Source organism: Hevea brasiliensis, chromosome 5 (genome assembly GCF_030052815.1).
Source record: "Hevea brasiliensis isolate MT/VB/25A 57/8 chromosome 5, ASM3005281v1, whole genome shotgun sequence".
Classification (NCBI taxonomy): domain Eukaryota; kingdom Viridiplantae; phylum Streptophyta; class Magnoliopsida; order Malpighiales; family Euphorbiaceae; genus Hevea; species Hevea brasiliensis.
Genome location: NC_079497.1, coordinates 3,350,252 through 3,361,265, shown reverse-complemented (window position 1 = coordinate 3,361,265; position 11,014 = coordinate 3,350,252). Strand labels below are relative to the sequence as shown.

The window sequence follows — 11,014 nt, the reverse complement described above, 5'->3', positions numbered from 1 at the left end:
GAATCAGAACCAATTTTAGCAGAGGAGGAACCACCCTTTTCAAACCTTTTCTTTCTTCCATCAATGTATTTCTCTAAGCACCATCAAATCAGTCCTAGAGCTTTCCTTAGAGACATTCACATTCAGCTCTTTAAACACAGCAGTCAAGAGATGTGCATAAGGCAATTTTCCAAATCCATAAGCTTTGCACATGTTCTTAAAAATCTAATATGCCAAATTCATTTTCACTTTGTTAACAATGTGCCACATGATACACATATCCAAGTGACTCAAATAACCATAGTAAATTGCTCTAAGCACCTTTTTCAAACTTAACCAAATTAAAGCCTGCCATCCTAGCAACATCCTTATGGGTGGAAATTTTATTTCCATCATTGGGCAATTTCAAAGCCGTAGCTATCAGTTCAACAGATACATCATATAAACTGTTATTCAAAATCATTTGTACATTCACAAACAGCCATCCATCCTTGAAACTCAAAAATCTCTTTGAATTGAAAGTTTACGATTGAAGTACTCCCATTTGATAAATTTTCAATCTAATAGTGCTTTATCCATCGAGCCCAAAGATTGGGCAGCCCCATTTTTATGCGTTGGGTATCACTCTTTCACATTTGCCGCTTTTTCTTTTTCGTTCAAGGCATGGGTTCGACACCTTGGATGGGTCTAAGACCCACTTGTTAATTTCGATTCTAAATTTTTCTTCCCTTTCAATTTCTTTCGTAATGCAATGTGGATATCGTCGAGGTCGATGAGGATGAGGAAGCGAATCGAGATTTTCATTTAGCATGAGCCATTGACGAAAAAAAAATGTGAAATTGAGTACTGGTTATTCTGTATGTAAGAGTGGAGAGGAAAGGAGAGACGAGAGGTCCGATGGGTTTGGATATATTTTGCCGAAAGAAAATGGGTTTATTTTGGAGGTTTCGTGAACCGATGCAGAGGAGAGAGGGTGACGGTTTCGTGTGACAGAGGATTTAATTTCTCTTGAGTCCCGCGCTTTTCTGTTCACTGTACTTTCTCTGAACCTGTTTTCTTCCCCTTTTTTTTTTTTTTATTTTAAACAAGTCTATTTATCTTTATATGCACAAATAAATATTTCTACATGTCTGACATAGATCTGAAAATGTAATATCAAATGTGAAAAGGTAAATGCATAATCGACACGCAGAAAATTTCACCATAATCACGCTTTTGGTTTGAGATTTGAATAATACAAGACGATATAGCAAACTAATTTTAGTCACTCAATATTAGCATACAACTTAGTAAACTAATTTCACAAGTACACAAACAAGTTAGCTAATATTCTTTAAAGATTTTTCAGCAAACTAATATCACAGCAGATCAATTACACATTCAATAAAATGTAGATACATGATGTCATTATGATTTAGATTTCAAGCAAGTGATTCACACATACCAATTTCCCTTCTAATTCTACAAAAGGTTTCTTCATTAAGAGGCTTTGTAAAAATGTCAGCAAGTTGATTTTCAGAGGTAACAAACTCAATCTTGATATTTACATTTTGAACATGATCTCTAATAAAGTGATGTCTGATCTCAATATGTTTAGTTCTTGAATGTTGGACTGGATTTTTGACCAAGTTTATGGCACTAGTGTTGTCACACCTAATTGGAACAAGATTATATTTTAGACCAAAATCTTCCAATTGTTGTTTCATCCATAAAATTTGAGCAACACAACTACCATATATTCTCGCCTCACCAGATAAAGCATCAAGTTTGTTTCATCGTACAAGAAACTAGTGCAAGACCAAGAAATTGACAAGTACCAAGTACTTTTTCTATCCAGTCTACTTCCAAAGAAAATCAGAGTCACTATAGCCAACAAGATTAAATGATTCGCACTTTGGATACCATAAACCAATTGATTGTGACCCTATGAGATATCTAAAAATTCTTTTAACTGCACTTAGATGGGATTCTTTTGGACATGATTGAAATCTTGCACACAAGCAAACACTGAAGTGTATATCAGGCCTAGATGCAGTAAGATACAAAAGAGAGCCAATCATACCTCTATAAAGTTTGGTATCTACTTCTTTACCTTTTTCATCACCATTTTAATTGTTGAACTCATAGAGTGCCCATGCTCTTCAAATTTTCCATCTTAAATTTCTTTAGCATATCCTTGATGTACTTTGATTGATTTATGAAGATGCCATCTTTCATTTGTTTAATTTGAAGTCCAAGGAAGAATGTAAGCTCACCCATCATGCTCATTTCAAATTCATTCTGCATAATCTTAGAAAATTTCTTGCAAAGAGATTCGTTAGTAGCACCAAAAATTATATCATCAACATAAATTTGCACAATGAGCATATCATTATGATGCTTCTTAACAAAAAGTGTTGTATCCACTTTGCCTCTTTGAAAATCATTTTGTAAAAGAAATTTACTAAGCCTTTCATACCATGCTCTAGGAGCTTGCTTGAAACCATATAAGGCTTTAGTAAGTTTATAAACATGATTTGGATGTTCATGATTTTCAAAACCTGGAGGTTGTGCAACATACACTTCCTCATCAATATAACCATTTAAAAATGCACTCTTGACATCCATTTGATAAAGCATAAAATCCTTGAAACATGCAAAGGCACACAACATTCTAATAGCTTCAATTCTAGCAACCGGAGCAAAGGTTTCATCAAAATCAATCCCTTCCTCTTGGTTGTAGCCTTGAGCCACTAGTCTAGCTTTGTTTCTAACAACATTGCCTTTTCATCCATTTTGTTTCTAAAAACCCATTTAGTACCAATAATTGAATGATCTTTTGGTCTAGGTACTAAATTCCAAACTTTATTTCTCTCAAATTGATTTAGTTCTTCTTGCATAGCAAGAATCCAACTTTCATCATTTTGAGCATCTTCAAAACATTTAGGTTCAATTTGTGAAACAAAAGCAACATTACCAAAATATCTTCTCAATTGTGCTCTAGTCATCATCCTCTGAGATGGATCATCAATAATGTCTTCTTGAGGATGGTTTCTATGGAATCTCCAATCTTTAGGTAAATCTTCATGTTGGGGCTCATTTACTTGTAAATCTTCCAAATTTGGCATTTCTTCATTAGTTTGATCTTCATTGGCATCATGGACATCTATTGTAGTTTCTCCTTGAGTTTCCTCATCTTTGTCATCAACTTGTTCCAATTCTTCACTTGATATTATATTCTCTTTTCCAAAAACCTGCTCATTTTCATCACAAGCATTTTTTCTTCTAATAGAAGGGTTAGTCTCATCAAACAAAACATGAATAGTTTCCTCAATAACCAAAGTTCTTCTATTGAACACTCTATAGGCTTTACTCTTTGTTGAATACCCAAGAAAGATTCCTTCATCGGATTTAGCATCAAATTTCTTTAGGTTATCCTTCTTGTTATTTAACACATAGCACTTACAACCAAATGCTTTAAAATAAGAGATATTTGGTTTCCTTCCTTTTCATAGCTCATAGGGGGTCTTTTTCAAAATTGATCTAATCAAAACTCTATTCAACACATAACAAGATGTATTAACAGCTTCAGCCCAAAAGTACTTTGGCAAATTATTTTCACTCAACATAGTTCTAGTCATTTCTTGCAAAGTCCTATTTTTCCTTTCTACTACCCCATTTTGTTGTGGTGTTCTAGGAGCTGAAAAATTATGATTGATTCCATATTTATCACAATATTTCTCAAATAAATGATTTTCAAATTCAGTTCCATGGTCACTTCTTATAGATGAGATGCAAAAGCCTTTTTCATTTTGAACCATTTTACCAAAAGAGGTGAATTTTTCAAAAGTTTCATCTTTGTGAGCAAGGAAAAATGTCCATGTATATCTTGAATAGTCATCAACAATAACCAAAGCATATGACTTTCCACCAAGACTAGTAGGAGTTACTGTCCGAATAAATCAAGATGAAGCAATTCTAATGGCCTAGTGGTAGACACAATATTCTTAGATTTAAAAGATGCTCTAGTATGCTTTCCTAGTGCACATGCTCTACATTGAAATTCATTTTCATATTTAATCTTAGGAAGACCATTAACAAGTTCTTTCTTAGACAGTTTGAGAGTGTATGCATGCTTGCATGACCCAGTCTTCTATGCCATAAATAACTAGAGTTATCAAGAGATACTAGACATGTACCATGATTAGTTTCAAAATTATTCATGTCAAGCAAGTAAACATTATTTGATCTATTGGCAATGAACAATGTGTCATTATCTAAACTATTGATTGTACATAGAGACGAAGTAAATTTTACCTCAAAGCCTTTATCACACATGGCTTACACTTAGCAAGTTGTATTTCAAACCTTCAACAAGCGATACATCTTCAATACAAGGTTTGGTGCCAATTGTGCCATTTCCAATTATTTTTCCTTTCCTTTGTCTCCAAATTTTACATATCCTCCATCTTTCATTGCAATTTTTGAAAACTTGTCTTTTCACTACCATGTGCTTTGAACAGCCACTATCTATATACCATTTATCACTTTCCTTCATTCCTTTGCAACAAACCTGAAATTTAATCATTTAGCTTTAGGTACCCAAGCAACTTTGGGTCCTTGGGGGTTAGTGACCTTAGGTAAGGTTCCCTTTGGTACCCATACCTTCTTTGTCTTAAGATGACCTTTCCTAAATGCACAAGAGCTAATCATATGACCTCTTTTATTGCAGTAATAACATGTAACATTAGGCAAGGAAGATGTAGATGCTTTAATGAAATGATTCTTATATTTGTCATAGTTCATGAAACCATCAAAACCAATTCCATATTTTTCACTCTAATTCTTTGGTTTCCAAGAAGTACATCTAGAGTTTCTTTTCCTTTTGTGAATTTTGCTAAATCATTTGTCAAAGACTCTACCTTAGTTTCAAGAACTTTATTTTTCTCAATGAGCATCTCACATGTTTCTTTTGATATTTTCAACTCTAAGTCTAATTCTTTAAACAAAGCAATTTGTCCTTTGTAAAATTCATTTTCTTTATACACATTGGACATGGCAGTGTTTTGTGATCTCAATGATTCAATCTCTAAATTCATTTTAGTGCACTTTCTCTTGTAATTTCTATACTCATCATATACTCTAGCAAATGCAAGTTCAAGTTCTTCTACATTAGGAGATTCATAAGAATTTACCTCATTGTCGCTTTCTTCATCTTTTTGTGAGCTCTCAACTTTCTCCTCACATGCCATCAAACAAAGAAGAGCAGCCTCTTTGTCACTCGATTCATCATTTGAAGACTCTTCACTGTTGCTCCATACTACTTTCATAGCTTTCTTGCTCCTATCTTCTTTTCCTTTCTTCTTTTTGAGCAATGGACATTTGGGCTTGATATGTCCAGGTTTGTGACACTCATAACATACAATTTCTTCTTTTGAATCTTTAAAGTACTTGTCCTTGGGAGTATGCTTTTTCAAGAATTTCTTGTATTTGCTTCCTCCTTTCTTGAAAGCTCTTTTAAATTTTCTTGCAAGCACAGCCATTTCATCTTCATCATCACTTGAAACACTTGAGTTGTCACTTGAGTCAGCTTTGAATGCAACTCCTTTCTTCTTATCTTCATCTTTGTTTGATTTGAGAGCAATGCTTTTCTTCTTCTTGTGCTCATATTCAACTTCATCCTTCTTGTATACCATCTCATGTGCAATGAGAGAACCAATGAGTTCATCATAGGTGAACGTTTTGAAATCTTTGGTATCTTGGATAACTGTTGTTTTTGCTTCCCAAGACTTTGGAAGTGATCTAAGAATTTTCTTCACAAGTTCAGCTTCCTCAAATTTTTTACCAAGTGCTTTGAGAAGATTTACAAGATCGGTAAACCTTGTACTCATATCTGCAATTGATTCTCCTGGCCTCATATCAAACAACTCATAAGCTCGAATCATAAGGTTTGCTCGACTCTTTAACAACATCGGTTCCTTCATAAGTCACTTCAAGCTTATCCCAAATTTGCTTAGCGATTGACATCCCAAACACGATTGTATTCATTAAGGTCAAGTGAGCAATGCAAAATATTAATAGCTTTAGCATTTATAGAGATTTTCTTCCAATCATTGTCATCATATTCATCTTCATGTTTTGGAACTTTTGTAGTTCCAGTACCATTCTTTTGAGGAACATGTGGACCATTTTTAATAATTCTCCATGCATCAATATCTACAGATTGTATGAAATTTCTCATTCTTACTTTCCAAAATGAATAATTAGTGCCATTGAAAAGCGGTGGTCTAGTGATTGAGTAGCCTTCAACTAAAGGTGCAGGTATGCCGGCAGTGTTACTAGATGAACTAGCCATTATGGATCACTCTAAGGTTGTAATACCCTAAGCAAGAGAGTCAAGCTCTGATACCAATTTGTTGTCCCAAAATAGTCCAAGAGGGGGGTGAATTGGACTTTAACAAATTTTTCGGCCCTTGCTTATAGCCTAATGAAAAATTGTGGCTTTGTTCAACTATGTGATTATTCTATTTTAATATAAATTAATATGTGCTTCAACAATGTGTTTCTATGTTGCAATTCAATTCTCAATCAATGTATATGGCAATCTCTAATAAAGCATTTATCAACTAATTTTCTCAAGTCTCTCAATATGTCCACAAATTTATCAACTCAATCTATTTAACCAACATTCACTATCATGTATATGAGAAAAGAAATTTAAATTGCATAAAAGTAAAGAGGTAAAGGTTAGAGAAATCAAACACAAGGATTTTATAGTGGTTCGCTTAGCTAGCCTACATCCACTCTCTCAAAGAACCCTCTTTGAGTCTTTTCTCCACTATTTGCTCTTTTGAAGGCAAGAGACCAAAAGCCCTTTACAATTTCTCAACACCAAGCTTTTACACCAAGGTAGCTTGAAACCTCCACAAGTGCTATCACAAGCACTTACACTTCCAAGTTTCAATAGGTGCTTGTACAACCTCTCTTGAATGCAATTCAATATTTCAACACTCACTCTTACTCAATACAAATCAAACTATAAAGAAGAGATGAGTTGATTTGCCAATGGTAGCTCAAAATCTTTAAATGCTCTTGAATGAAAGCAATAAATGAAAATTCAATGTTGGAGATCAAATGTAAGCTTTCATTAAATTGTAAATGAAGTAAAGAAGGTGTATTTATAGTCCCAAATTATTTTAGACCGTTTGAAACCCTTTTGGAACGTTACACACACTGCCCAAGACAAAATAGCCGTTATTTTGTCCTTTTGTGCGAAGTTGAGCAACAGATAAATTAGCAAACTAATAAAATTTTAGGAGCATCAAGAATCGGTTAGTAAACTAACGATTTTAGCAAACCAGTTAGCAAACTAAGTCAACATCTGCATATCTCAACTTGCAATGTCAAATGATTTAGACCTTAAAAAATATTTCAATGGTAGTATCCAAGGTCATGATGAGAAAAAAATAATCAGAAAATAAAATTTCATTTTTGAGCTCCATATGACTAAATTCTCATTCATTCTTTTTACAAAAGACCTAAGACTCACTCCTTAATACTATGCCTTTTATACATTTTCTTTGAGTCTTGGCTTCCATAGTCTTGTCCTTTTCTTATTTTGAATTTGTCTTGAAATGCCTTTGAGTATCCTTTCTCCTTAGATGCAACTTCAAGAATTCTTTAGTAATAAGACAAAGAATCTACACATCACTTTTAAAGTTGGGCTAGATAGATTCTCTTTGAGTTTTGTTATCATCAAAATCAATGCTCATTTTGAGCTACACGGGGTCAACATGTTCTCAAGGCCTTCTCTTTCCAAGCTGCTAAGGAACTTAAATAAGCTCTTACAAATAGTACAAGCATTCATTCTATTTCACTTCTTTGGGCTTTAAATCAAAATAAGCTTCAGGGACTGATCAACTATAATGACATCTCTTAAGTAAAGATAACTACGTGATTACAAGATTGATTATGAGACAAACCAACCAATCTGACAACCACAGAAACTGAAAAAGAAGAGTAAGATGAATTTTAATTTTTTATATAATTACAAATTATCATGCTCAATAACCTGTGCCCCTCTCCAATCTTCACCTGGTTCCACAATAACAGGCACCAGCATTGCAGCAGGGCCAGTGCAGATAAAATACTCCTGACCATACTTCTCTGATAAGGAACCTGGGCTCCCTATGTATGTGTCTTCGAAACCCATCCGAATCACCCTAAAGAAAAGCTCAAGTCCCTGAAATAGACCGACAAGGTTGCCATAATTTCTCTTTAATATCTCTGATATATGAATTGTAGGATTTTTTTTTTTAAATGAAATTTGCTAAAGCGTATTTATTTTTGAAAAGCAAATAGAAGTGTCAAACTCATACCTGGTCAAGTGTTTCATATTTTGAAGGTGGTGTGTTATAAATAGCTTTTAGTCTTTCTTGTGGTGGAGCAGCATAAACTCTACTGAACTTATTCTTCAAAATTGTGAAGGGTACGTCTTGAACTCTCCATGTGCCTGGTTTGTCCTCAGGCTCAGAACCAAAATCAAAAACTCCTGAAGACTCAGATTTCATGGCTTCACCAGGAGATAAAATTTCAAAAGGAGAAGATAAAGGAGGGAGTGGGCAGTAGGAGCAACCCTTGAATCCTTGGATTGCTGCCTTTCCTCGCCTCTTGAACCTGAGATGACTTAGTATAGCACTAGTTAGAGTGACAGGCTTGCGGCCATTGTTCTTTACTATAACTGCTGTTGCAATGCTTTCTGGATATAGTGAGACAACGTATGTTATATCGAGGGTTCCACTAGTACAGCTCAGTTCCACCTGCGAGAAATCAATAAAACAAGCATGACCTTCATTGGATACTTGTGCTATTAGTTAATGTGCAACTGAAAGAAATGCAGATTTTCAGAGTTCCCCATTTTATATATATATATTTGAATATCTCTTTCTTTTCCTCATTCTTTGTTCTTCTTTTATTGTATCTCTTCCAATAACATAACAAAGTGGATTTCTAATCAGAAAATGATCAGCACCTATAATAAGACTTTCATCAACAATCATAGGTTCAAGCTACTGTGAGTTTAAAATGATTCAGACTCGTGTTTCTGAAAATTCAGTCAAAAACTTGGATAAAAAGCTTGAAAGGGACAAATTGTAGTTCCCTGAAATTATCCCTCTCCCTTCCAACACTGTAGTTGACCACCAATTAACAGCAAATTAACGGCATCAAAATCAAACCATCCCCAAAAGAACCAATCAGTGTGAGGAGTGAACTAGTTTCAAGAATGGTGAATGGATTGAACAGAAAATTTTGAAACTAAGCAAATACCTGGAGAGCATCAATGGCATCCGAATCAACATCCTTGACAGTCCATTCAGAACTAGTAATGAGTGACCCTTTGGAACCAGCTTCAGAGGCATCATTGATGACCAAACCAATACCACCTCTTGCCTTACTAGGGTCTTTTCCTGGAACAGTATACAAAAGCTCCTTAAAACCTTCATCCTTCCAATAAACTTTTGGCTTGTAAGAAGTGACATGAGCATCAGGTATCTGGAGCCTTAAAGAGCTGCCATTTCTAACTGTTAGCTCAACAACTGGGATGTTATTCGATTCCAAGAATTTGATACCCTTTCTACCAAATCTTTCTTCAAGAATCTCCGGAGTAGGAAGTGCGGTGGAGGTTGAAGTAGATGAAGTAGCTTTTGTTAAGCTTGGCTTGGGGAGAGAGAAGGAAAGAAGAGAAGCCATCGAAGAGAAAGAATCAGTCTTAACAGCTTCCAGACGCACACACACACACACACGAGTAACAAGCTTGCTAGGCTCATCCTTTCTTTAACAACTGTTTTTGTTTGGATTTGTATTTTGGCTTTTACTTGGAACCTTTGTCGAACATGATTTACCATCTTTGCACCTTTAAAATTAGAGGGACTATTTCCCACTAATTTTCTATGAGCATTAGAAAATAACAACACTCGCACACAAAATCACAATTAACTAACTCAAATTCACGGGAAAAAAAAAATAAAAAATACAATGGTTTTCCTTCTTCAAATTTGCCCATCAAGAACAAATTGTCATTGAAGATTTTGGTTTGGTAGAGAACTAGAAACTTTAAAAAATTTGAGTTTCCAGCTCCATTGATCTTTTCCAAATCCAAAATTAACCCACTAACAAAAGTCACTCCGCAAGTGATTGAGTCAGTTGTAATAGGCAGATTAGGTGAGAAAATAATTTCACTAATCGAAATGGGTATTGACAGATCAATTTGACTTGTTTGTCGAGAATCAAAAACCTTTCAGGAAGGATATTCATCTTGAATGCACGACTTTACTTTGAGGTTAGGGTCTGGATCATCACTGAGCTTCGGACTTCGGTAATTGGAATGCAAATGGACTGAATGGTACGAGCTTGTGGAAGAGTCGACCATTTCGGACGGTGAGATCAGATGGGAAAAAATTAGAGAGGAGAAATAAAGACGAAAAAAAAAAATAGTTAGTTGGATAAATTATTAAAATAAGATATAAATTTAATACCTTATTTTGATGGAAAATAACTATTATATTTTTATTTTTTTTTATTTATATTATAAAAAAAATTAAATATCTTAACAATATTTTGTTCTATTTTTAAAAAAAAATTTTAATTAAAATTTTTCTTTTTTTATCTTCGTTTCTCCCCAATTATCTCGTTTATTTAATATTTAAGTAAAGGAATTTAAAAAATTATTTTTTTCTTCTATTTATTTTCCTCTGTTCAAATAAAGGATTAAGTCTTTAGTGCATCTTTTTCTTTCTTTTTCAGTTAAAAGAATGTTTTTTTAATTTAAGAGGTTAATTTTTTTAATCATAATAAGCGTCTCTACAAAAATAAGTTTATTCTCCTTAATTATAGGCTACCATTTTAAAATAATAATTTATTTATTAGTTTATTAATATATTTTTATTAATATATATATAAAAGAATAAAATTTATTAATTTTAAAATAATTTAATAAAATCAATTATTTTATAAAAATGTTGATCAACGATTTGTGAACTCCATTATAGTTACATTA

General features: G+C 33.7%; 2 protein-coding genes across 2 annotated transcripts; both read right to left on the bottom strand.

Annotated features, from left to right (window-relative positions):
* Positions 1–292: 292 nt before the first annotated feature.
* LOC131180034 (uncharacterized) lies at positions 293–5,930 on the bottom strand. The gene is made up of 3 exons (XM_058147626.1): positions 5,154–5,930; positions 4,466–4,531; positions 293–487 (listed from the first exon to the last, which is right to left on the bottom strand). Exons 1-3 carry the CDS (start codon positions 5,928–5,930, stop codon positions 293–295), a joined length of 1,038 nt encoding a protein of 345 aa, XP_058003609.1.
* A 1,879-nt stretch (positions 5,931–7,809) lies between these two features.
* On the bottom strand, positions 7,810–10,382 carry LOC110652375 (photosynthetic NDH subunit of subcomplex B 2, chloroplastic). Its single transcript, XM_021807954.2, has 3 exons — positions 9,286–10,382; positions 8,337–8,777; positions 7,810–8,200 (listed from the first exon to the last, which is right to left on the bottom strand). The coding sequence occupies exons 1-3, from the start codon at positions 9,706–9,708 to the stop codon at positions 8,006–8,008; spliced, it is 1,059 nt and encodes a 352-aa protein (XP_021663646.2). The 5' UTR covers positions 9,709–10,382; the 3' UTR covers positions 7,810–8,005.
* Between the last annotated feature and the right edge of the window lie 632 nt (positions 10,383–11,014).

Bases quoted from the DNA above. Each gene is read 5' to 3' on its own strand.
- LOC131180034 (XM_058147626.1), bottom strand. From the start codon at position 5,930: ATGTTGTTAAAGAGTCGAGCAAACCTTATGATTCGAGCTTATGAGTTG. The intron at 4,532-5,153 runs GTAAATTCTTAT...ATTAAATTTCAG, and splicing joins ATGAAGAAAGCGACAATGAG to GTTTGTTGCAAAGGAATGAA. The intron at 488-4,465 runs GTAGTGAAAAGA...TTCAATTCAAAG, and splicing joins GTGGCTGTTCAAAGCACATG to AGATTTTTGAGTTTCAAGGA.
- LOC110652375 (XM_021807954.2), bottom strand. From the start codon at position 9,708: ATGGCTTCTCTTCTTTCCTTCTCTCTCCCCAAGCCAAGCTTAACAAAA. The intron at 8,778-9,285 runs GTATTTGCTTAG...GATTTCTCGCAG, and splicing joins ATGCCATTGATGCTCTCCAG to GTGGAACTGAGCTGTACTAG. The intron at 8,201-8,336 runs GTATGAGTTTGA...GGTCTATTTCAG, and splicing joins AATATGAAACACTTGACCAG to GGACTTGAGCTTTTCTTTAG.